This window comes from Lemur catta, chromosome 19 (genome assembly GCF_020740605.2).
Source record: "Lemur catta isolate mLemCat1 chromosome 19, mLemCat1.pri, whole genome shotgun sequence".
Lineage (NCBI taxonomy): Eukaryota > Metazoa > Chordata > Mammalia > Primates > Lemuridae > Lemur > Lemur catta.
Window position 1 is genome coordinate 18,660,816 of NC_059146.1, and position 26,800 is coordinate 18,687,615.

The 26,800-nt window shown below is 43.3% G+C and overlaps 2 protein-coding genes across 2 annotated transcripts; both read right to left on the reverse strand.

Annotated features, from left to right (window-relative positions):
• Nucleotides 1-4,802: 4,802 nt before the first annotated feature.
• On the reverse strand, nucleotides 4,803-13,321 carry ZNF304 (zinc finger protein 304). The gene is made up of 3 exons (XM_045532512.1): nucleotides 12,933-13,321; nucleotides 10,572-10,698; nucleotides 4,803-8,714 (listed from the first exon to the last, which is right to left on the reverse strand). The coding sequence occupies exons 1-3, from the start codon at nucleotides 12,966-12,968 to the stop codon at nucleotides 6,889-6,891; spliced, it is 1,989 nt and encodes a 662-aa protein (XP_045388468.1). The 5' UTR covers nucleotides 12,969-13,321; the 3' UTR covers nucleotides 4,803-6,888.
• A 2,817-nt stretch (nucleotides 13,322-16,138) lies between these two features.
• ZNF543 (zinc finger protein 543) lies at nucleotides 16,139-23,079 on the reverse strand. The gene is made up of 3 exons (XM_045532514.1): nucleotides 22,697-23,079; nucleotides 19,902-20,028; nucleotides 16,139-17,888 (listed from the first exon to the last, which is right to left on the reverse strand). The coding sequence occupies exons 1-3, from the start codon at nucleotides 22,724-22,726 to the stop codon at nucleotides 16,342-16,344; spliced, it is 1,704 nt and encodes a 567-aa protein (XP_045388470.1). The 5' UTR covers nucleotides 22,727-23,079; the 3' UTR covers nucleotides 16,139-16,341.
• Between the last annotated feature and the right edge of the window lie 3,721 nt (nucleotides 23,080-26,800).

Genomic DNA, 26,800 nt, shown 5'->3' on the forward strand with positions numbered 1-26,800 from the left:
CTGTGTGGTGTTCAGTGCCTCTCATTTCCAGGGGAAGAGTTGAGCAACATTAAACTTTTCTTTTAGTGGCATTGACCAGTACTGTTAATAACTAACCTTTATAAATTAAGGCCCAGGAACAGTTCAGAGACATGTCCTGTACTTAATAATTTTTCCTGCATCCTATATTGACTTGTCAGAAAGCTTGTATTCAGATTTTTCCAATACATTACAAAAAGTCAGCAGTTAGAGCTATTTTTCTTACACTGTAATTGGCAATTAAATCACTTAGTGGCAACACCAGCTAAAAATCATATCCCCACAAATAAAAATTTAGACAATACATATGTTGCCCTGCAAGTTTGACTTTGGGAAGACCAGAAACAGGGATTGAAAATTAAATTGCTTATTTTTCACATTCAATTAAGGAAAAGACTTTTCCCTGGCCCAAATCCAAAGTCATGAATGAGTAATTACTGTTAATTAGAGTTAACTTGGGATGAGTACATATGCTTGGAAATCCAGCTCTTCAGCAACAGCTTCACTTCAGTAACAAACTTTCAGAAATTTAGCAAATCATTGTTAGGCCAAACTTCTAAAATTCTTCTTTAGGACTGGTAAGGCCCAGTCCCAAAGAAAGCCAATCAGCAACCAGTGACAGTCCCAGGCTGCTAGGCAACAGCCAATCAGCAAGTGCCTCATGTTGGTGACTCTATTTATATGAGTCAATTGGTCACCTGTTGTGATAACACTAATCCAACTGAAAGCCCATCAGCCTTTCAACATGATCACGTCTGAAAGTCCCCAATCGCTAAACATCAGACGTCACAAAAGTTTATATAATAGCAGCTTTGTCCTTGTCTGAGGAGACTACCTGACAACCACAGCTCTCCTTGGCAGGCAAACGGTAACTCCACTTTTTATTTTTTAATTTTTTTGCTTTAGGTATCAAGTTCAATTCATTGTTAGTTTAAAAGTTTATTCATAGGATTAAGACCACTGGGACTTAGGGATACTGTGTCTGAGGCTGTGAGAGGATAGGAGGTGAAGGAATTGCCTGAGCAGAAGCCTGAAATAAGGGCAGATGTTAACTGCCTAGTTGGGGGACATACACCAGCAATCTGGGAGTACAGCAAAGCATGCTCCAACCTCAGAGCCTAGGGGGTCTTATGCCTGAAAAGCCACGGAGCTTTTCTGTAGATTCTCTGCTCTCGTGATAGTTTCCTTGGCTGTGCAGAAACTTTTTAATTTGATCAGGTCCCTTTTATTTATTTTTGTTGTTGCTGTGATTATCTTTGGGGTCTTCTTCATAAATTCTTTCCCTAGGCCAATGTCTATAAGAGTTTTTCCAACATTTTCTTCTAGAATTCTTAGGGTTCCATGCCTTAGGTTTAACTCTGTTATCCACCAGGAGTTGATTTTTGTGAGAGGTACAGATCGTCTTTCAGTCTTCCACATGTGGCTATCCAATTTCCCCAGCACCATTTATTGAATAACGATTCTTTCCCCCAGTGTATGTTTTTGTCTGCTTTGTCGAAGATCAGATGGCTATATGAGCATGGTTTTATATCTGGGTTCTCAGTTCTATTCCATTGGCCTATGTCTCTGTTCTTGTGCCAGTACCATGCTGTTTTAGTTACTATAGCTTTGTAGTATAGCTTGAAGTCTGGAAAATTGATGCCTCCCAATTTGTTCCTTTTGATTAAGATTGTTTTTGCTATATAGGGTCTTCTCTGGTTTCATACGAAGCGTAGAATTATATTTTCTAGATCTGCAAAAATGATGTTGACATTTTAATAGAGACTGCATTGAATCTGTAGATCACTTTGGGTAGTATAGACATTTTAACAATGTTGATTCTGCCAACCCATGAGCATGGTATGGTTTTCCACCTGTTTATGTCCTCTGCTATTTCCTTCCTCAGTGTTTCATAGTTCTCCCTGTAGAGGTCTTTCACCTCCTTAGTTAAATATATTCCTAGGTATTTTATTTCGTTTGTTGCTATTGTGAAGGGTATTGAGCCTTTTATTTGGTTTTGTTTGACTGTTATTGGCATATGAAATGCTACTGATTTCTGTACATTGATTTTGTAACCTGAGACTTTGCTGAATTTGTTTATCAATTCCAAAGGGACACAGGGATCTTCTGTTGTGTTGGGTATGTCATTATCTTGATTGTGGTGGTTTCACAGGTGTATACACATGCTGGCAGAATCTTTGGGTTTTCTATCAGTTTTCAGGATATAGATATAAGATCATATCATCAGCAAAGAGCGATAGTTTGACCTCTTATGTTCCCATTTGGATGCACTTGATTTCCTTCTCTTGTCTAATTGCTGTGGCTAGGACTTCCAGCACTATGTTGAATAGAAGTGGTGATAGAGGGTAACCTTGTCTGATTCCAGTTCTAAGGAGGAATGCTTTCAATTTTTCCCCATTCAGTATGACATTGGCTGTGGGTTTGTCATATATAGCCTTTACCATTTTTAGGTAAGACCCATCTATGCCTATTTTGTTAAGTGTTCTTATCATAAAAGGGTGGTGAATTTTGTCAAATGCATTTTGTCAAATGCTTTTTCTGCATCTGTTGAGAGGATCATATGGTCTTTATTTTTACTTCTACTTATGTGTTGGATTACATTTATAGATTTGTGTATGCTGAACCATCCGTGCATCTCTGGGATGAAGCCCACTTGGTCATGATGAATTAGTTTTTTGATAAGCACTTGAATTCAGTTTGTTAGGATTTTGTTGAGAATTTTTGCACCTATATTCATAAGGGATATTGGTCTGTAGTTTTCTTTTTTTTGTTGCCTCCTTTCCTGGTTTTGGTATCAAGGGGATGTTGTCTTTAACGGAACCTCTCATCTCTACACAAAGTCATGGAAACTGAACAACCTTCTGCTGAATGATTATTGGGTTAAGGAGGAAATTAAGATGGAAATCACAAGATTCTTTGAACTAAATGATAAAGGAGACAGAAGTTATCAAAATCTGTGGGACACAGCTAAAGCAGTCCTGAGAGCAAAATTTATGTCCATAAATGCTTACATCCAAAAGACAGAAAGATCACAAATCAACAATCTAATGAATCATCTCAAAGAACTGGAAAAAGACAAGCAAACCAACCTCACACTCCCCAGAAGAAAAGAAATAACCAAGATCAGAGCAGAACTAAATGAAATCAATAACAAAAAAACTATACAGAAGATTAATAAAATAAAAAGTTGGTTCTTTGAAAAAATAAACAACATTGAGATGTCCCATGCTAAATTAAAGAGAAGCAGGAAAGAAAGGACTCTAATAAGCTCAATCAGGAATGAAAAAGGAGAAATAACAACTGATACCACGGAAACACAAAATATCATCTATGAATATTATAAAAAGCCTCTATGCACATAAACTTGAAAATGTGGGGGAAATGGACAAATTCTTAGAAACACACAGCCTCCCGAGGCTCAATCAGGAAGAAATAGAATTCCTGAACAGACAAATATCAAGTACCGAAATTAAAGCAGCAATAAAAACCTTCCTAAAAAGAAAAATCGCAGACCAGATGGTTTCATACCCAAATTTTGCTGGACCTATAAAGAACTGGTGCCTATCCTGCAGAAATTATTCCACAATATCGAGAAGAAAGGAATCCTTCCCAAAACATTTTATGAAAATCTTCTCATAAGAAAATCCCAGGCCCAAATGACTTCACTAGAGAATTCTATCAAACATTTAAAGAACTATCACTAATCCTTCACAAACTCTTCCAGAAAATAAGAGAAGGAAATACTTCTTATTCTATGAGATCAGAATTGCTCTGATACCAAAGCCAGAGACATCACAGGAAAAGCACAAACCAATTATGTTTCATCAATATAGAAGCAAAATACATCAACACAATATCAGAAAAACTGATTCAATAACATGCAAAGAATTATATATCAAGACAAAACAAAGTGGGATTTCTCCCAAGACTGCATGGTTGGTTGAACATCTGGAAATTAATACAGCATATAAAGACAAAAAAAAAAAAAAGTACTCCAAACACCCACACATGATTATCTCAACAGATGAAAAAGAATATTAATAGGAACAGAGAGCCCAGAAATAGATACACACAAATATAGTCAACTGATCTTTGACAAAGGAGCAAAGGCAATTCAATGGAAAAAGGATAGTCTTTTCAACAAATGGTGCAGGAAAAACTGGACAGCTTCATGTTTTGAAAAATGAATCTAGACCCTACATCTTTCATAAATATTTACACGAAATAGATTATAGACCTACGTATAAAACACAAAACTAGAAAAGTTTAAAAAGATAACACTGGAGATAATGTAGGTGACCTTGGGTTGGCACTAATTTTTTTAGACACAACATCAAGAACACAATCCATGAAAGAAAAACTGAGTAAGTTGAACTTGATTAAAATTTAAAATTTCTGCTCTACAAAAGACACTGTTAAAAGAATATGAAAAGATTTTCACATGTCATTAGAGAATTTCAAATTAAAGCAACACTGGCATACCACTACATACCTATTTGAGTGACATTTGACAATGCTAAATGCTCATGAGGACATGAAGCAACAGAAATACTTATTGTTGGTTGGAATGCAAAAAAAAAAAATGGTACAGCAACTTTGGAAGACAGTTTAGCATTTTCTTACAAGACTCAACATACAACACTTAATATATTATAAAGCAAATTGTGCTCTTTGACTTGTACCTGCATGAGCTGAAAACATACATCCACACAAAAAACTGTACACAAATGTAGCAGGTTTATTCATAATTGCCAAAACTTGGAAGCAACTATTATGTCCTTCAATAGGTAAATGGATAAACAAACTGGTACATCCATACAATGAAATATTATTCAGCTGTAACTTGCACACAAATATTCACAGGAGCTTTATTTGTGTTAGCCAAAAACTGGAAACAATCCAAACATCCATTAGCAACTAAATGAATAAAAAAAGAAAACTTGTAGTATACAATGGAATACTACTAATACAAATGAACAAACTATTGATTCATGCAACAAGATGATGGATTAACCTCAAAATAGTTAAGTGTAGTAAAAAAACAAAAACAAAAAAGCCAGAGCCCCTACCCCCAAAAATATACATACTGTATGATTTCATTTATAAAATTCTAGAAAATGATTTCTGTTGTTTGCAAACTGAGAAAAAAAAGGAAGTATTAGGATGTAAGGATTATAAAGGGATACAGGGATCTTTTGTTGTGTTGGGTATGTTCATTATCTTGATTGTGGTGGTTTCACAGGTGTATAGACATGCTGAAACATAGTACATTTTACTTTACACATTTGTAGTTTATTGTGTGTCAATCATAACTCAATAAAGCTGTTAAGAACTAAATGTTCCCCATACAAATCCATATCTACCATTCCTCTTAGAAAGTTAGATCTGCCAACTATTTTGGCTCTACCACATCCCTCTCTCTACATTTTAGGAGAGTGAGCCCTACTTCAATGTCAGCAAAAACTGGAGAGCAATGAAGTCCATTTCTACCTCAGTCACTAGGAATGCTGGCTGGGTTAGAGAATCCCCATCCCTGGCTTTCTCTTCTGTCAGTGCTGGGGTTCCTGCCTGTGCAGTGATGGCCATAAGGTCAACTGCCCAGGAAGGTACAGAAATCCAGAAATCTTTAGATTATTTACTCTGACAGTGGCCTTGGCTACAGGAAATACAGATGTCTGGACATCCTGAAAATTTCTGTACCTCATTCCACACAGTCATAATTGCATGGACATTTGTGGACGCCCCTTTACAATGTAAAAATCTTGTTTGCCACAGTCATCCCCACTCCAGAATCTCAGTGTTTCTGTACCAATCATGATTCTCATCTTGCCCTGTATATCTTACAATGAATGGCACTTGCCTATGGGATTCTTGATGTCAGAGACTGGCTTCTGTACAGGACCAGAAGATATTAATCCTTCAACAATGCTGAGGAATATGTGAGTCAAGGGACTCAACTGTTGTTTCCACAAACACTAGAGATTTTCTCACCAACCATGCCCTCAGGATGAACACTGGGCTCACAGGAAATCCTGACATCCAGGCCACAGAATTAGGCACACAAAGTTATTCAGTCTTCCCTAGCAGGCCTAGGACAATGGTGCAAATTAGGCTGAACTAGACTGAGAACCGTTCTCTGTCATCCTGTGGTCCCCTCTGAGGCACATAAAGATGGTGTCCACAAAAGGTATTCCTCCCTTCATACTGACAGAACCCAATTCTTCTCTCAATCCATTCTACAGAGTAAACAGAACCCCCAAGAGCAAAGGCTGCCACAATAGGCCTTTGTCACTGTAGTAATCAGAGCAGCATTGGACAGGCAAGGTCCAAAGTTGGGTGATTTGGCAGTAGGACAAATAAGTCACAACCATCATGTTTACAGTCAACATTTGCCATGAAGGGAAACCTTGTCAGAAAATTCCTAGCAGACTTTAGCTCAGATCCTTTTGGACAGAGCTAGATTATGTCCACTCAGAACCTAATCACAAGGGAAAAAATGAGGACCTTCAATGGGCTCGGAACACTCATGATTCCCTGCAGGGAACAGGGGAGCGAGCACAGAAGTCTGCCTTCCCTGAGCAAAATGTGAGTGACTGACATACAGCTGGTAGCAATAAGATGGCTTCCACCACAGGCACTGGCAGTGATATAACTGTCAAAAGCCCTGGGCAGTTTAGAAAGTGCAAAAGACCTCATGAAAGCATCCCATGTATATGGTGCTTATGAAGAATCTCCCCAGGTTCACCTGTTGGTTCTCTCACAAAAGGTACTCACAGAGGTTTTTTCTGGTGTGAGTCACATAAGGTTGAACAAGGAAATACCACATTTTCTGCATTCATAAGGCCTTTCTCTAGTGTGAATTTTCTGGTGCTAAACAATTTTAAGAGATGCAGCTAAAGAGTCACCAAAACTGTTGCACTCACGAGGCCTTTCTCCAGTGTGAATCTTCTGGTGCCGAACAAGATGGGAGCTTCTGCTGTAGGCTTTCCCACAATTACCGCATACATAAGGCTTTTCTCCAGTGTGAACCCTCTGGTGTAGAATGAGGCTAGAATTGCGGCTAAAGAATTTCCCACACTCACTGCACTCATAAGGTCTTGCTCCAGTGTGAACTTTCTTGTGTTGAACAAGATGGGAGCTACTAATATAAGCTTTCCCACATTCACTGCACACATAAGGCCTTGCTCCAGTGTGAACTCTCTGGTGTAGAATGAGGCTGGAGTTGTGGCTAAAGCATTTCCCACACTCATTGCACTCATAGGGCTTTGCTCCAGTGTGAATTCTCTGGTGTACAATGAGGTTGGAGCTATGGCTAAAGAATTTTCCACATTCACCACACTCATAAGGCCTTTCTCCCGTGTGGATTTTCTGGTGCTGCACAAGTGTGTCTTTACGGCTGAAGGCTTTCCCACATTCACTACACTCATAAGGCCTTACCCCAGTGTGAATTATCTGGTGCTGAACAAGTGTGTCTTTGCAGCTGAAAGCTTTCCCACATTTACTGCACACATAAGACCTTGCTCCTGTGTGGACTCTCCTGTGTTTAATGAGGCTGGAGTTATGACTAAAGAATTTACCACATTCAATGCATTCATAAGGCCTTGCCCCAGTGTGAATTCTCCAGTGCTCAATAAGATGGGAGCTTTGACTAAAGAATTTCCCACATTCACTGCATTCATAAGGCCTTTCTCCAGTATGAAATCTCTGGTGTTGAACAAGTGTGTCTTTACGGCTAAAGGCTTTCCCACATTCACTGCACTTATAAGGCCTTTCTCCAGTGTGAGTTCTCTGGTGCTGAACAAGGTGAGAGCTTCTGCTGTAGGCTTTTCCACATTCACTGCAGTCATAAGACCTTTCACCAGTGTGAACTCTCTGATGCTGAACAAGTGTGTCTTTGCGGCTGAAGGTCTTCCCACATTCACTACATGTGTAATGTCTTTTACCAGTGTGAAACTTCTGATGCATTTTTAGGTGGGACAGATGAATAAAGGCTTTTCCACACTCCTTACACACATGAGATGTTTCTCCACTGTGAATTTTTCTGTGGTTAATAAGAGCTGATTTCTCCTTGAACACATTTCCACATGGTAGGCATCTGAAAGGTCTCATCACAGTATGAGTTATCTGGTTGTCAAGGAGAGTAAAGGTGTTCAGGAAGGCTTTCTCATTATCACTACAATTGAAAACCATCTGTCCATCACAGTCTCCCTCATGTTGCCTGAGACTGGAACTGTGTGGGAGAGATTCCATGCACGCTGTCCTTTCATATGGACTCACCCAATCGTGAGTGGTCTGGTGCTGGAAGAGGCCAGAGCTGTCTGACAAGTCCATCCCTTCCTCGCTACATGTAAAGGATCTCCCAAACATGTGGACTGCACAACTCTTCACAAATGAAGCCCCTCCATTATCCCCTCTGAAGACACTTTCTCTACTATGTTGCTTCTGGTGCTGGTAAAATTTCGCACTGAAGGAGAACCCTTTCCCACATGGCCCACACGTATATAGTTTCTTCATAAGGTGTGATCCCTGGTGGTCAGCCAGATGTAAAACGTCTTTCAAGAGTGGGTCACACATCTCACATGGGTGGGCTTCCTGGATGAATGGATCTGATTCAGGAGTCCTGACCTGTGACACTTTTTCTACAGAACCACTCTGCTCAGAAGGTACCTCCTCATCATATGGTTCACACAAACAACCTGAAAGGAAAGCAAAGAAATCCTGATGAAGTACATATAAACTTCGGCAAGAAGCAGCAGCCCCATCACAAATGTGCGTGTGACATGTCAGTAAGAGTCTATTGGCTTGTTGGCAGGACAACGGAGCTAAGATCAGTTAAGGAAGGGCTGGTTATCAGTAGTAGGCCTCTAAAAGTCACAGAATGGAGGAACCCTAATGATGGGTAAAGACCTAATGACAATGATGGAGTAATGGATAGGGCATAGAGGTGAGGTTTCTAACTCATTCCTCTGTAAAAGTGTTTCAGCAGGGCCTTGGCTGCTGGCGTCAGGTGAGCTCTATGCAGAAGGGTGTGTCCACGCCCAGGAAAATCTGACTCCAAGTAAGCAGCCAATTCTCAAGGATTACTTAATGTACACAACTCATGACATGTTAAAGTAAGCCAATGTCATAAAATATTGCAGAGAGAATAGAGGAGAACGAGGAAAACATGGAGATCAGAGAAATGAGGAAATATCCAAGTACTTGAAGATGGGAGAGAAATGACAAGTGGGCAAAGTGCCAAGAATGGGCCTTGGCAAAAAAACACTTGTGAACACAAAAAAAGGTTGAAAGTTTGATCTAAACACGGCCCCAACATGACACCCTCCCCCAGATCCCATTCAGCAGACCCTCTCTAGACCTTCCTAACTGTGGGTGGAGTAATAGCTGCCCTGTCAGACACCCAAGGCTTTCTGCCCCTCTCCAACTGGACAACTGCATAAGATCTAGAAAATCAATGTTGTAAAGAAAACAAAGGGCAGGTGAGTGGTGCGGGCAGACCCACCCCACAGGAAAAAAAAAAAAAAAAGAAAATGTTAAAAAGGAACCTCCAAGGAAGATTTGGCAGAACAGTCCTGTGATTGTCACAAGTGACCATGTCAATACCTGCAATTCCTGACACAGTCAGGCCCTAGGAAATGTCAGCTAGAGAATAGCGGCAGAACCTGGGACACAGAGGTGCCAAAGATGAGGACAGTCACCTAGCCAGTGAGTGCCCAAGCTATGTGGAATCTGTTTAACAGATTGAAAAATTCCTGAACCTCTAACCTTTTCCTGCAAGGCTTTGGGGCAACAGATGTTGGGAGTACTCAGCGAAGGAGGGGACACCGCACACAGCCCAGCTCTGGCACCCACAGCACTTACTCTGGGAAACTATGAAGGGAGAGAGAAGAGCCACTGATCTGACTGGATCAAAAGAGCTGCTCCTGGGGAATAAGGGAAGAACCAAACCCCACCAAGGACACCAGAGGCAGTAGAAAGGGCTGTGGAAGCCAGCCTCTAAGATGGCCCCAGTGAGTTCTACCTCTGGGTACTCTTGCTTTTGTGTGAGCCTCTTCCCTTAGATTGTAGGCTGGAATGACTGACTCATTTCTATGGAATAGAAGATGACAAAAATGATAGAATGTCACTTTCAAAATTAGGTTACAATCCTGGGCTTCCATCCTGAACACTCTCACTTGCTCAAAGAGAAGTCAGCTACCACGTTATGAAATCTACTACAAAAAGGCCAACTGCTGAAGGAGTGAGGGAGGCCTCTGGAAAACATCCACCAAGGAATTAATGCTCACAGTCCAACAAGCCACAAGACACAAAATCTGGAAACAACCATGAGTGAGCCCTGTAAGTGGATTCTTCCTGAGATGGGCCTTCAGATGAGACCATAATTCTGGCTGAGAACTTGACTGAAACCTCACGAGAGCCAAAAGCACCCATATAAGTTGTGAACAGATTTCTAATGCACTAAAACTGAGGGATAATGAATCTTTATTGTTTTAAGCCACTAAATTTTAGAGTTATTTGCCATGTAGCAATAGATAACTAAAACAGGGACTTACCGAGAGTGGCCACAAGTGCAAAGTTCTCCAGCATCACATCACGGTATAGGAATCTCTGAGCCTCCTCAAGGAGTTCCCACTCCTCCCGGGAGAAGTACACGAACACATCCTCGAAGGTCACACAATCCTGCCATTATTGAGACAGTTGAGCCCATAGGCAGCATCTCACCCCAGAGCCCTCCTCCCTCCAGTCTATCCACTCACATACCCACCCCCTCTAGGGGTGGGGAACCTGTGGCCTCAAGGCCACATGTGGCCCTCCAGATCCCCAAGTGTTGCCCCTCGACTGAATCCAAACTTCACAGAACAAATCCCTTAATTTGTTCTGTAAAATTTGGATTCAGTGAAAAGGCTACACTCAAGAATCCAGAAGGCCACATGTGGCCCTCAAGGCCACAGGTTCTGCACTGCTGCCTGGCCCCTATTCTCCCCAGCCTCCCAACTCAGAGGAGATACCAGGCCTTGGAACCACTAGCGCCTGTTCTCTCCTCATGTCTCTCTGACCACTGTGTCCAGCCTAGAGCAAAACCAGACAAGTGTGCAGACAGATGCTGTCTAAACTCTGTGTCTGGTATGAAGGACCCCAGATACTCTCCTGCCAACCAGTTCTCTTGGTGTCATCCAGACCATCCCTCCCAGACACAACCAAACTTAGGTCAGCCTTCTCCCATAAACTGCCAATACTAGGGCCATTAGGTCACCTTCCTCGCAACATGCACATCTGTCTTTGGACCATACTTTCCTCACATTTGGGACCCCAACCACCACTGACAAGCTCCTGGCCCACACCATATGCACCTCCATGGTATCCCCCAGGCCTCATGCCACTCTACACACAATGTCCAGGAAGTGCTCATCTGTCTTTATAAAATGTACCACAGCCACTCAAGTGCCTAAGCTACAGGCTCAGTTCTCAGTCCCTCAGTTTCACCTTTCTTACTAACAGCATTGTCACCATGACTTAAAGACACTCCAACTCACTCCACACATTGCTGCTACCTTTTGAACTTCTTCAACAGAACCCTTCCACAGAACTAAAAAACCTGTGTGTTCCCTTAATCTCTCAACTAAGGGGTCACTGGGACTTCTTAAACTAAACATGACCAAAGCTTAACTCCTGATATAACAACTAAAAATTACCCCTGCCACCAACTTCTCCATCTCAGTTGATGGCACTTCCAACATTGTACCAGTTAAAGCTAAAAAATAAAAACCCTTGGGGGGTCATCGACAACTTTTTCTCTCATTCACCCTTCACACCAAAGAATCCAATCACCCTACTAATTATAATAAACAGATTTACAAAATTCACCAACTTCTCTCAACTCCACAGCCACACCATCAACACTACTACAGTCATGCTCATAGTCTGTTCTCAACCTGAGAGCCAGAGGGAGCTTGTTAAGACCTGAGTCAGGTCATCTCTCTCCTCTGCTTCACCTCTTCCATGGCTTTCACCACTCAGGATAGAGATCCAGCTCCTCAGCCAGCCATTCCTGCCTGACTCCTACCCCTGCTCTCTGTTCCCAACACACATAATTAAGACCTGAGGTTTCCTGAGCACTCCCAACTCAAATCTCACCTCCAAGCATTTGCACCCATCTGTTCCTCCTAATATACCTTTCCAGTCCTCATCCCATTGGTTGCCATAAGTTGGAACTTCTTCACATAACTCCATGTGACTCCTGGCCTGGATTCAGGATGCTGAGCCAGAAGTGATGCCCCTTCAGGGTCCCCAAACTCAAGTGCAGAGACAGAGACAGGTGAAGAGTCCCAGAATATCACTGTGTGTCATCAGAAAACATGCTCAGCTATACTTATAAAACAGATGCAAAACCTACACATTCTCTAACCACCATTGCCACCACACTCTGGCCCACCCACCATCAAAACTCACTTGAACAATAGACTCCATCCTGATCTCTCAGTCTACCCCTGTGCCCCCCAATCTCTCCACTCAGCAGCCAGAGGGAGACTTTTAAGACCTGAGTCAGAGTGTCTCCCTTCCCCGTACCAAACCTTCCATGGCTCCCCCTACCTACACTCAGAAGAGAGGCCCAGCTTCTCAGGCTGCCATTCCAGGTCTGACCCCTGACCACGCCCCTGCCCCGTTCTCACCAGGCATAGCAGAAACTCGCGGTTTCCGAAACTCTGATTGTTATCTCCAAGCGTTTATACATGCCGGCTCCTGTGCCTTGGAAACTCTTCCACACCTTATCCCGCTGACACTGGGCACGGGAACCTCCCCACATATCCGCCAGAGTGACGGCCCTCCACAATCAAGAGAAGGGAGTGAAGAAGGCGCAGCGTCGCGGGACACACAAACCGGGTCGGTGTGGGCTTGAGGGACCTTCCACTCACCTGAACCCGGCCCACCAGCGCCGCCGCCGCCGCCATGAGCAGAACCGGGTCGTGAGAAGCCGCGATCGGGGGGCGCCCCGGGGGCTCAGCCGAACCCGCACAGCTCCGCCGGGCTGGACGACCTCGTGCCGACTGCGGCACTCCGAGCCTGTCCCCCGTAGTAGAAACGCGCGCAAGGTTGAGGTGCCACCTCCGGGGCGACGAGGACAGGGGGCGGATTCGAGGCCTCGGCGAGAGCGCAGCCCCGTCCAGCCCAAGACAGGGCCTGTGGGTCGTCCCGAAGGCGCGGGGAAGATCCCGTCCTTTTTACTGCCTTTCCTTGCTGGGTTCCGAAGAGCCGGGTGTCAAACCGACCCCACCTACGACTCCAAGCCTCCACGGCCGGTACAGACAGCCTGGGCGCAGGAAAAAGACATAGCAGTCGCGACGCCGGAAGTCCCGCCCTTGCTGCCACCGGCACCGGGAAGCGCCAGGTTCCCGGCGGCCGCTGGCCCGGCTTCGACCGCCGGTGCGCCGGACACAGACTTGTGGGTGTTGTAGTTTGCGCCTGCAGCGGGCCAGGACGGGCGCCGCCAGAGGTGCCGCTCACCCAGCGGGGAGGGATGTGCGGGGAACAGTATCCTGGAGAGCCCGAGCTCTTCTTAAATGGAAGGCACCCAGATTTCCGTGGTCACCGGGGGTAATGCCACAGCTCAGAAACCGTCAGCAGGTGGCTCATTCTTCAATCCTCCTGCTTCTGAGGCCCAGGGAGTGGGGCTTCACCTCTCAGCTTTAGGGACTGAGATTTAACACATTAACTGCCACGTAAGTTGTATTTAACTCAGGCTAGTTTTGAGCCCGGGGCCTCCTGAAACATATATAACTCACACGAGCCTCATGAACTATTTTTCAAATTGCATATAACTCATACACAGAAAACAAAAAAATAACAAAATTTTCATTAGAAAGGATCGCTTTGTTTTTTAAGTTTTTATTCTGTTTTCATAATAGAACAGTGGTTCCAAGGAAAAAATTTTTTCCAAGTGTGGTAATGTCTTAAATTGAACAATGAGTGTATCTCGCTTGAAAACTATCTACACTTGTTTCCTATGTAAATGTTTCCCATGCAGTAAAGGCATCCCCAATAGCTTCTGAGGCACAAATTTGCCTTCCCTCAGTTAATACTCACAAATATAATTTGTCACCATGTATGTGATTTGTCTGGTTATGAACTTATCAGTAGAGTTCTCCAGTATTTACTGCTTGGCGTCTAACATGCCACTGACACTGAAGTTTGTTTTTATGGTTTTTTTTTTGGAGGGAGGGGGCTGTATCTTTTCTTTTATTATTATTTTTAATGAATCGACTTCCATGACTGACACGAAACCCAGGCTGAGTTAACAGGAACGAGTTCTGGAGGTAACTATACCCACTATGGATTTTCTGGATACAATCATAAACTTCTCTCTCCACCTCAACTGAAAATTCAGAATCATGAGGCTTCAGTCCCTGCCCTTCTATTCCTGGAAACTGCCAAAGCCAACTAGGTAGGAGCTTTTTCAAAGGAAGACAACTTTGCTCTATGAGGCAGACAGCAACCCCAAACTACAAACAGTTTGGGGCTTATGCAGGCCTCAATTCAAGCATTTATTCTGGGAAAATCATCCACCTCGTGGCATGACAGCAGCAGTTGCAGTTTTAATTTGTGTGTTTTTTTCCACTTAATGACTATTTCATAATTTACTTAAACATCTTATGGATGACTGTCACTTGAATTATTTACAGTTCTTGGTTATTATAAAATTGTTATAAATCTTTGTGTACATGTATTTTGGTATAAGAAAGCCCTCATTCCTAAGGTACATGCTCCCAAAGTGACTTGTTTGGTTATAAAATATAAGTATGTTTAATTTTAGTATGAAACACTTACCTCAGATCATATATAAACATGAACTCAAAATGGGTCTTAGACTACATGAAATAACTAGAAGTATAAAATTCCTAGAAGAAAACATAAGTCAAAGCTTTGCAATGTTGGGGAAGGCAAAGTCTTAGGTCACCAAGGAACATGAAAGACCAAAATATTTTGGTTACATCAAAATTGAAAACATCTAATCTTCAGAAGACGCTGCTAAGAAAATAAAAAGGCAAGCCAAAAACTGAGAGAAGCTATTTGCAAAACACATAATCATTTTCATATATTTCTGTGCATTATATTTTTTTAATGTAAGATAACACTGTCACATGTAGCTCAAAAACTAGGCTCAAAAAGTCTACCAAAGGAGGAATTCCAAAATACTCAGACTAAAGGCATTAGTCATTATAATTGGGACTAAGTCTATGGTAACAATTGTGAAACTCACACATCCCTACCTATACACACACAGGTTCACCTGTTAAAATTCTAGTAACAGTTAATCTTCACACAATCATTCAAAAGATTAAAAATGAGATTCCCTCCATGGGTTTGTTGAAGTTTATCATCAAATCTTAATTTAGCTATGTGTTTTGTTTTGGCTCTAATTTAACCTCTAGAAAATTGTTGAGGTGGACTTGGAGAACTCTCCCTAAGGGGAGGTAGAAAAGTTGAGAAACGGCAGAGAAGAACTAGAGCTCCCCTGGGTTATACCATGTACAGTTACACTATCATCCCCATCTCACAGAAAAATAAAGAAAAAGAAATAAACAAGTAACTAGAGATCAAGAAATATATGTATTGGGTTGTTAAAGAAACAGGAAGAAAAATGTTTTGTTCTTTTAAGAAAATCAGAGTCTTAAGTGTGCAGTAAGATGTGCCCATTCATATATACATCCTATCTCCTTAAATATAAAATTATTTCACAACTTAAGCCTCCATGTTGCTCATAAAGTCTTATGCTCCTGCTCCCCAAGGGTAGAAACAATGTTGTGGGAAAAAGCAGGCTTCCACAAAATGTTTTCATGCATAACTTCATTTGTCTAATTGTACTGACACTGGACATCAGTAAATGTATACACAGGGAAAAATAAAGAGAAAGAGTGCCTTTTGTTTCTGAAACAGTATGTCCCTTTCCCCAAATAAAATAAGGAAGAAATGACAAATTGCAATAAGCATGTCAGGGAGGTCTGAAAGAAGCTGTGCTCCGATTTCTTTCTCTTTTCTAGGTCTCCTCCTCCTTTCTTTAAATATACCTGAGATAACATTTCACTGTACACTAAGAAGAAGGGTGTGGCTAAATGTTTTCCTGTGTGCACAATAACTAGTGGGTCTGTCTCATGGGTGAATCCTCAGACACAGAATAAGACTCTAGGCTCGGGCAACTGCTAACATGATTCTTTAATGGCAAATGAGGATCTACAACAGGTTTTTCCATAGAAATAGCACTTATGGAGTTTCTCTTTTGCATGAATGGCCAGATGCTAAGATGCTTCCTCTCACCACAGATTTTCGTCAGTGGTCATATTCAAAAAAATCTTTCCCTAATATGAGTTCTTGGATTTTAACTGAAGTCTGTGCAGGTGTAAAAGGTTTTCTCACATCTGTCACAATGGTGGGGTTTCTCCCAGTATGAATTCTTTGATGCTGAGTGAGGGATGAGCTACGATTAAAGGCCTTTCCACATTTACTACACTCATAGGGTTTCTCTCCAGTGTGAATAATGGAGTGTCGAATGAGGTTAGTGCTCCGGCAAAAGGCCTTCCCACACTGGATGCATTCATATGGCTTCTCTCCAGTGTGAATCTGCTGGTGCCTCGTGAGGTGTGAGCTGCGGCTGAAAGCCTTCCCACACTCCATGCACTCATAGGGCTTCTCTCCAGTGTGGATGCTGTAGTGTCGAATGAGGTCTGCCCTATCGCTAAAGGCTTTTCCACATTCTTTGCATTCATAGGGTTTTTCTCCAGTGTGGGTCCTTTTATGCAAGACAAAAGTGGAGTAGTGGGTGAAGGCCTTTCCACATTCACTGCACACATAAGGCTTTTCTCCAGTGTGAATCCGCTGGTGCTGCTTGAGGTGTGATCCGCGGTTGAAGGCCTTCCCACACTCCATGCACTTATAGGGCTTCTCCCCAGTGTGGATGATGTAGTGTTGAATGAGGTCTGCACTTTCACAAAAGGCTTTCCCACATTCATTGCACTCAAAGGGTCTTACTCCAGTGTGAATCTGCTGGTGCCACATGAGGTAGGACCGACGGTTGAAGGCCTTCCCACACTCAATGCACTCATAGGGCTTCTCTCCTGTGTGGATGATATAGTGTCGAATGAAACCTGGCCTATCTCGAAAGGCTTTGCCACATTCTTTGCACACAAAGGGTTTTTCTCCAGTGTGGCTTCTGTTATGCAAGACAAAAGTGGAGCGGTGGGTGAAGGCCTTTCCACAATGACTGCACTTATAAGGCTTCTCTCCACTGTGAATCCGCTGGTGCCGTGTGAGGTGTGACCTGCGGTTAAAGGCCTTCCCACATTCCGTGCACTTGTAGGGCTTCTCCCCTGTATGGATAATGTGGTGCTGAAGGAGATGTGCGCTCTTGCTAAAGGTTTTCCCACACTCTGTGCATTCATAGGGCTTCACTCGACTGTGAATCTGCACATGTTGAACAAGGAGGCAATTCTTTTTAAACATGATCCCACATTCCTTGCATTTATAGGAAGTTTTTCCTTTATGAATCAAGGGATCTGTAACTGTTCCATGTGAGTCACATTCATAGAGACCATCTTCTGGAGAGACTTGTTCCTGTACAATCATTGAACATAAACCAACATCTGTCCCCAAAACATCATGTTCAGGTCTCATTTTTCTAGGGAGTATCTCCTTCCACGGGTCCATCCCTGGTCTCCAGTGGCCTTCCTGCATCTCTGATGGCCCATCCTGATCCTTCGCTTGCTCCAGTTGTGAGTCCCCTGAGGCTCCCTGTGTCAGTTGCTCTTCAAGTGAGACTTCCTCAGGCAAGGCCAGGTGAGGAAGGGTAGGTTCTGTGGTCCTGGGTTGTGTGCTGTCACCTGAAGGGAATACAATATACAAAAGGGCTTATTAGGCATAGCCACGTGGAAGAAACAAAATCTCCATTTCAGTGAGAACAAGAAGATGAAAATAGTGATGATTTGAAAATAGCTATGATTTGAAATCCCTGAAATCTAGGTTTGCAATTTCTTTCTCTTTGGTGCTTGAACTCTTGACACTTTTAAATGGAAATGCAGAGGAAGAGGCCGGGACTAGGGAGAGAGTGTCTGGAATAGAGAGCCCTGCTCACAGTCAAGACTGGGGTAGGTGGACAGAGTAAAGGTGACGCTGTATGCGGTGAATATACTCAAAGCAAGAACATGTCAAGGTGCTACAGAGGCCCGGGAAGGGGCACCTCATGCAGCCTAGATGGGAGACATGAAGAGGTCAGGGAGGCTTCTCAGAGGTGGTGCCTCATGAGCTGAGTCCTAATGGAGAGGTGCAGTCGCCATATAGAGAAGATGGAAAGGACCCTTCAGCCTTAGGAAATAGATGTACAAAGGCAGAGTCTCCTGAGATTCCAGGGAACTGCAGTGAGAGGATGCAGCCCCATGACAGGTGGGTTGGCAAGGATACAGAGACATGTGGGGGCAGAGAGGAAGCTGATGCCCAAGATTCTGCCTCGGGGGCAGCTGGCAATGGCCACAGTCACTCCTAAGACAGGGTTCCTAAGACAAAAGGTGAATAGGATCTGAATAGACATGTTGAATCCACTGTGTTAGAGGAACAGATAAGTGAAATGGCTAACGATACAGACCAGATCTTAAAGAAGAAAACTATAAAACTTAAAAACAATAAAGATGTACATAAATGAAGATATTAATAATATAAAGTCATCAATTCTCCCAAAACCAATCTATAAATTCAGTACAACCCAGAGAAATAGCAACCTGAAAAAGACTGGGAAAAGATCCAGTTTGACAGAGAAAATTATAAAACTTTAAACTATAAGAAGATCTGCATAGACTTAATAATAGTAAATCATCAACTCTACCCAAATCAATATATAAATTCATATATAATCCCAAGAGGCCTTATCAGTGATATCCATGTTAGGATACAATGAAAAAATGGCCATCTGCAAACCAAGAAGCAGACCTCAAGACACCAGATCTGCCAGTATCTTGATGTTAGACTTCCCAGCCTCCAGAATTGTAAGAAATAAACATTTATTGTTAAGTCATCTGGGTTACAGTACTGTTGCTATAGCAACCAAACCCAACTAAGACAGTAGGGTATGAGTAATGTTCTCATTCTTGAGTTGGGTGATGGTGTTAAGAAATGAGCATTACATGAATTAATAAAAAATTAAAAATTGGGAGGGAATTCCCACACAGTGATTTGGCCACAAACAGACATTTCACAAAAGAACTTTACCTACCAAAAATGAAAAGGATAGCATCTCACAACAAAGGTGTATTTTTAAACTGAATGAATTAAGCTTTATGAGGGACTCCCTGCAATCGCCCTATTTTCCTTACTTACCAAGGACAGGGATGCTGGGAGAATTAAAAGAGTAGAGTGTCAACATGCAAGCAATGTAAAAGTGCAGAAAGTAGTGTGACAAGGAATATGTGCACCTCAGAGGGCAAAGATACATGGCCATTTCCTTCTACAAAATAGCTGAGCCAGAAAAAGCCATCATGAAAAGACAGTGACAAGAGAGACCCACAGAGAGAAGGCAGGACAAGAGACCCAAGAGGCAGGGCACAATCATGCTTCCTCCCAAATGCAATACTATTTCCTCAAGGCACCCAGCTGGAAATCCTGCCTTTGGGTTTTACAAAACACCCCCATTTCCTTTCAACACATCCCTCCCCTTTGGCCATAACCAAAGGCAAATTGTTTCCTGGACAACCCTGCCTGACTGAGACACAAGGAGATCATGTAGGAAGAGCTGAGTCTAGAAAATAAGCAAAGCTGTGGGGAGCAGGAGGCCTTTTCAACCAGCCAGGCCTACAGCCAAAGGCTGGAATGAAGAAGCCTCACATGGGGGAGAAGACAGGCCTTACCCATAGAGACTAGAAGCCCCCAGGTCTCCAGCATCACCTCCCGGTACAAGGTCCTCTGGGTCAAGTCCAGCCGTCCCCACTCCTCCTGGGTAAACGTCACAGCCACATCCTCAAAGGTCACGGACACCTGCAAAGTCAAACACAGGTAGCAGTGTTTGCCTTGGGACTGTGGAATAGGATTAGAACCTGTCACTCCAGTATTGTAAAAGATGCACAGAGAACCAAGGGCCAAATCACCAAGCTCCTCCAGAGGGCTAAGTGCTATGTGAGGCTCAAGGGGAAGGCAGATACTTCCTTGGATGGATTACCACAATGCAGAGAGAGAAGACGTCCATGTAGGAAGGCACTGGGGACTGAAACAAAGTTAGAACCATTCTGAATGGACTCTGAGGCACAGACAGTAAGTGCTCTGAGTTATCGGAGGAATGGGGGAACAAAATAACAATAATACCAGTAATGATAACAACAGCAGCACTAGAGTATTCCCAGTCCTTGCTGTGTGCCTCCCTCATGCTGAGGGCTTTACAGGCCACAGAAGAGTGAATAAAAGTCTCCAGCTCTAGAGCCAGACTCCTGAGGTTTAAAAGCAACATCCTGTGCAGGCACAGTGGCTCACGCCTATAATCCCAGCACTCTGGGAGGCCGAAGCGAGAGGACCACTTGAGGTCAGGAGCTTGAGAGCAGTCTGGGCAAGAGCAAGACCCCATCTCTACAAACAATAGAAAAACCAGCTGGACGTGGTGTGAGCCTGTAGTCCTAGCTACTTGGGAGGCTGAGGCAGGAGGATCGCTTGGGCCCAGGAGTTTTGAGGTTGCAGTGAGCTATGATGACACCACTGGACTCCAGGGTAGGCAACAGAGATACTGTCTCAACAAAAAAATAAAAATAAAAATAAAAATTAAAAAAAAGCAAAATCCTAAAATCAACACATGCCTGCTGCATTACGTTGGGGACCTCACTCCATTTCTGTGAGCTGCAATTTCCAGATCAATATAAACCTGTTAACCATCATCAAGAATAGTCAAAAGTCTTAAAGAAAAATGTTTGTAAAGGAAACACTGGGGCAAAGGGCTACAGACCCTGAGGTCAACACCATTATCATCTCCATGTTACACTCAGAGACCTGAGGCCCAAGAGTTGAACCAGTTTACCCAAAGTCACATGTGTTATCAGCAGAGGCACAATTTGAACCCGAGTCCCTTTGGTCTATGTTCTAATCATGTAACCTGACGTTCCTTCATTAGCAAAGATAATCCACATTTAATGAGGATGTGAAACACTTTAAATCTATAAATCCATTTCAGCTGCCATGGAAATATTTACAGCACTTTGTTGGTTTATTTTTTATTTTTTATTTTTTGGGAGATGGGGTCTTGCTATTTTGCACAGGCTGGGTTTGAATTCACCATCCTCCCACCTCAGTCCCCAGAGTAGCTGGAACTAAAGATGCATGAATTAACACCTGGCTTAGCCACTCTGAAAATATTTTCATGGACACAGGCAGAGAATCGTGGTCATCATCACCCATCTCATAGAAGACTCACCTGAGGTGGTAGCACCTGCCTCAGAAGTGGCAGGACCTGAACCTGCTTCCATTGTCATGGACACTCCTTTTGGGCCTCATACGTGCACAGGGAGAATCCACAATAAGTCATTGCTTCTTAATCCTACCAGCATGTACGCCTGAGGCCAAGACACTTCAAGAGCAGGGAAGAGGAGTCAGAGAGGACATAGAAGACTGCAACAATGAGAACATAAGCCCTTGACTGGCCATAATGTTTGTCCTGGCAGAGCAAGAAAAAACATCCAACAAAAGACCACACAATTCGCCCTCCGAGGACATGTCAGCTGTAAGGAGGCCTGCACATCTTGCAAAGGTTCCTTTAGCTGTCACTCCCAGGCCTTCCTATCTACTGTGGGAGGTAAAAACACAGGCTGTGAGGCTGACATACAAGTTGCTAGTTTCCAATACTTAAGAGCTGCAGTGATCTAGGGCAGGTAATTGTACCTTTGTGAGCCCCGAATTTCTCTTGTGTAAAACAATAACGACAAAAGAACCTAAGTCAAAGGAGTTGAGGATTAAATGAGGTGATACATAATGCCTGCCTATCAGCCCACAGCAAGGACTCAATGAAGGTCAGCTTCTACAGTTCTCTGTAATGTTTTGTTTTGTCTTTGCTCCTACAACATCCTGGAACAACTCAATACAGCAGGCTTCTTTAATATTGCCAGATCCCTTGCACAAAAATGCCAGACTCTGGGGATGCGTACAAGGGACCACTTTCACATGAACTGCTAAAAAAGGCCTCTCCTAATAGGTGACATCTGAGCAGAGGCCCGAAAGATGCGAGACAGAGGCCCTGCAGTTAGTTACAGGGGCAGTGTCCCAGGCAAAGGGAAGTGCAAGGCAAACGCTGGGAAGTGCAAGAGAACTCTGCATGGTCAGGATGACATCTATAGAGCAACAGACCAGGGAGAAACCGAAGGACAAGGTCAGAAGAGGTCAGTCAGGGTGGATGGGGTAGGGACCTGCAGGCAACAAGTGAGGTCGGATTGATGCTAAATGTGATGAGAGCCCTCAGAAGCATCATTCATCCTTAAACTACACACTGAGCACGTGTCAGAGGCCCGACGCTGTTGGAGCACTGCGGATAATATAAGTGACAAGCCACGACCACTTCTCATAGGTAAACCACAACAAGAGACACCCAGTGGCTTTCTCGGTTCCCACCCGGCCCAGGAGGCATCTCCGAACCAGCAGAGCTGCACGAAGGCCAAAACCCTCGTCCACTCACCTGCGCCGGGTCCGTCCACGCCGCTGCCATCCTGGGGCCTTGTAGACCGAGCGGGGTCCGGGGATCCCGCGGGCTCGGCCGACCCCGGCCCTTCTCTGTCCTGAAGAGATGACCTCGGCTGACTTTCGCACTCCGAGCCTCAGTTTCCTCCGAGTAAAATGCACGCAAAGTCCAGGACGCAGCGTCAGATCGGAGGGCGGGTGCAGAGGTCGAGGCCCCGACGGGCGCCCACGGGTCACCCTGTTAGCGAGGAACGGACGTGTCAGGCTAGTACACACGCGGAGGAGAAGGAGAACCTCCTCACTGCCTTCCCTGCTCGGGCTGGGTAAAACCCGACCACCGCTCTGACACAAACAGCCTCGCAACCCCGGTGCGGCGGGAATGACGTCACCGCGAGGCGACAGGAAGCCCCGCCTCTACGGCGAAGGGGCGCAGGAAGCGGTCCTGGCCTGGGCCGTCATTGGCCCAGAGCTCGCGGCAGGCGCACGGGGCAATGCCTTCTGGGTAATGCAGTTTTTCCCTCACGTGTGGCCAGGTGCGGGGAACTTTTCTGCGCGTTTCCCTTCAGGTAAGTGCGCACGAGGACCGAGAGTCGCCTCAGGGCCGCCTTTTTATAGAGACCACAGGTCGGAGGAACTAAACCATGCTTTCTACGCCCAGGGAGTTCGAGGCACAGAAGGCGGGGACAATCGCCCTGCTTCAGGCCAAGTGCAAAGGCGCTTAGTCTGGCCGTGGACTGGGCCCGAGACTTCCCGCTTACATTGCCTCATTTCCGGATTCTCTTATAGGGAAAACGGATAAATGAACGGTTAAAGTAATCACTGAAGAAAGGACCCCAGATCTCACCCGGACACATTGCGATTGGGCGGACCGGCCTCTCTTGGGCTGGGCTGCCTTTGGCCCAGCACCCCCTCCACAGGACGCAGGGACTTTTGAGAAATTTAGTGGCCCTAGAGGATGCAAAGAGTGGATTTGCCATCCCCTGAGGTGAGGAGGCAGCAAGGAAGCTGTGGCTTAGAAGGAAGGTCCAGGGCTCCAGTTTCGACCATAGTCAGTTTGAAGTGCCCATAAGACCACAGTGTCTGTACCACATAGGTAACTCAACCTATGATCGAACATTGGCAGAAGGTTACCACCTAGATGTGTAAATTTGGGAGTTGTTAGCTTACACTGTTACTTCAAGTTACGATATTGGGTGAGACCACGAAAAGAATGAGCGTAGATGGGTAAATGAAGGGAAAAGGTGAATCCTGGACCAACCCAACATTAACTGGCTACAGACAAGAAGCCAACAAAGTTACGTGAGGAATTCCAAGCTATAGGGAATTATACTACACTTGATCTCAGCCAAAAGGCCAAGAAGTAATTCCATAGATACTTATATTATGCAAAGTCATAATACACCTTTTCAGTGACTTCTTTCTTCTTTCTTTTTTCCTTCTTCTTCCTTCTTCCTTTCTTTTCTTCTTTTTCTTCCGTCTTCTTCTGACCATGAAGGTGAGAATAAGGTGCAGTGGTGCTGGCCTGTCGTCCCAGCTACTTGGGAGGCTGGGGCAGGATTCCTTAAGCCCAGGAGTTTGAGACCAACTTGGGCAACATAGCAAGAACCCAGCTCAACAAAAAAATATATCCAGTAACAGCTTATAAATTACACATCTAAGATACAGTGTCATTAAATAAAACTATAAGACATGTCATAGAAATATATAAAACAGAAGTCTGGAAAATATATATCTTGTAATTACTAAACACAAGCACACAAAAATGTGTATTTGTACCTAACAAATAGAAATAAGGGAGAAAAAAACTGTAAGATATAATGTCATAGAAATATACAAAATAGAAGTCTGGAAAATATATACCTTGTAATTACTAAACACAACACACAAAAATGTGTATTTGTATCTGACAAATAGAAATAAGGGAGAAAACAGCAGGAAAACATACTATACAATTTGAATATAATTTTTGACATCAATTCAAATTACCTAAAACAATTTTAGTATAATAAGAATAAAGAGTTAATTATATAAATAAGCCAGGCCATTTTAATATTAGCTATCTCGCTAGATTTTTAAAAGGCAAGCATAATATTGGTAAGGTTCTGTTGGATTCACACACCATGATGGACAAATACGGCCCAGTAGATACAATAGCAGATACCAACTGCAGGATGTATGCTTTTAACACAAACTGAATATGGACAGAACTGACAAGATATAGGATCATAATAAAACATCTTTAATTTGCATAGAATAAAATAAAACAGAATACAATCAGGGTAGACATCAATGACAGAAGACACCTGAAATTTTTTAAAAATGTGGTTGGAAATCAAGTCACAAAATCCTAAATAACCCATGCATAAGGGAAACAAAGATAATAAAAATTGGAGAATATTTTCTTCCCAAAATGACATCCCCAGTACCAATTTAATAGGTTGTTTGTTTTTGATTGATTCTTGCTCTGTCACCCAGGCTGGAGTGCAGTGGCATCATCACAGCTCACTGCAGCCTCAAACTCCAGGGCTCCAGGAATCCTCCTGCCTCAGCCTCCTGAGTAGCTGGGACTACAGGCACATGCTACCATGCATAGCTATTTTTTTCTATTTTTGGTAGAGATGGGGTCTCGCTCTTGCTCAGGCTGGTCCCAAATCCTGGCTTCAAGCAGTCCTTCCACATTGGCCTTCCAAAGTGCTAGGATTACAGGAGTGAGCCACTCTGCCTGGCCCTGATAGGCTTTTTTTTTTTTTTTTTTTTGAGACAGAGTCTCACTTTGGCTGGAGTGAGTGCCGTGGCGTCAGCCTAGCTCACAGCAACCTCAAACTCCTGGGCTTAAGCGATCCTACTGCCTGATAGGCTTTTTATAAGCAGTATCATGGGCACTATTCTGACCAATTAGGAGAAATAGATGGGGTTTTCCTTTATCTTAGCGTATGGGCTTAGGCTAGTCACCTGACTTCTCTGTACCTCGGTATTCCCATCATTACATTGAAGGGGTACTAAGGTCCCTTAAAGTGCTCAAGGTCTATTATCTGAAGTATAATTTGGCTGTCTTTAAATTATCATAGGATATTCCACCTGAATGTTTGCTTTATAATGTACCAAAAATAGTCATCTCTGCATATTCTCATGAGATGCAGTTAATGAATTCTAAAGCAATCTTATTTAATGTATATGTTATAAAGAAAGGATGATAATTAGAAAGGCATACAGTCCTTCCAAAAATCTTTTAAAATATCAGAATATATCCAGGAAATACAGAAAAGCATCTCTATAGCATTATTGCATTCATATAAAATCTAAAATCAGACAAAAATATAAGAGGTACTATTATTAAAACCCATCTAAAGTGTCAAACTATGAAGGAAAGAAAATGAATAAAGTAAAATTCTGGATATGGTGTTATCTGAAGAGTAGGATGGAATTTGCAATCTGGCAGGCTCATATCAGGCATGCTGAGATTTTGTTCCATTTTTAAATAAGGGTGTGTGGGGGATTCAGTGCATTAATTTATTACATTTATATATTTTCTCCTTTTTCATACATGTGTAACTCAATGAGATGAAGTGGACAAATTTTAAGTTACTGCTTAATGTCTACCTGCATGTGTTTCCTGTGTACTCCTAGCAGTCCAAAGAGAGAACATCCCCAATAGCTTCTCAGGCACAAACTTGCCTTCCCTCAGTTAATACTCACAAATGTCATTTATCACCATGTATGTGATTTGTCTGGTTATTAACTTATCAACAGACTTCTACAGTATTTACTACTTAGTGTCCAACATGTCCCTGCCACTCAAGTTTTTTGTTTGTTTTTTAGGGGGGATGCTGTATTTATGATTATTTTTTTAATGAATCCACTTCCATGACTGCCATGAAACCTTGACTGAGTTGATGGTGACGAGTTCTAGTGGGTAACTTCACCCACTATGGATTTTCCGGTTACAATCACAATTTTCTCTGTCGACATCAACTGAACACCCAGACTCATGAGACCTCAATTCCTGCCATTCTATTCCTGCTGAATGTCAAAGCCAACTATGTAGGAGGACTTTTCAGAGGACAAAACAACTTTGTCTTCTCTCCACTTTGCTCTATGAGGC

Excerpts from the sequence above, each read along its gene's own strand:
- ZNF304 (XM_045532512.1), bottom strand. The coding sequence starts at position 12,968 with ATGGCGGCGGCGGCGGCGCTGGTGGGCCGGGTTCAG. Across the intron at positions 10,699-12,932 it reads CGCTGGTGGGCCGGGTTCAG|GATTGTGTGACCTTCGAGGA; the intron begins GTGAGTGGAAGG and ends CAATAATGGCAG. Across the intron at positions 8,715-10,571 it reads TGCACTTGTGGCCACTCTCG|GTTGTTTGTGTGAACCATAT; the intron begins GTAAGTCCCTGT and ends CTTTCCTTTCAG.
- ZNF543 (XM_045532514.1), bottom strand. The coding sequence starts at position 22,726 with ATGGCAGCGGCGTGGACGGACCCGGCGCAG. Across the intron at positions 20,029-22,696 it reads CGTGGACGGACCCGGCGCAG|GTGTCCGTGACCTTTGAGGA; the intron begins GTGAGTGGACGA and ends TTGACTTTGCAG. Across the intron at positions 17,889-19,901 it reads GGGGCTTCTAGTCTCTATGG|GTGACAGCACACAACCCAGG; the intron begins GTAAGGCCTGTC and ends TATTCCCTTCAG.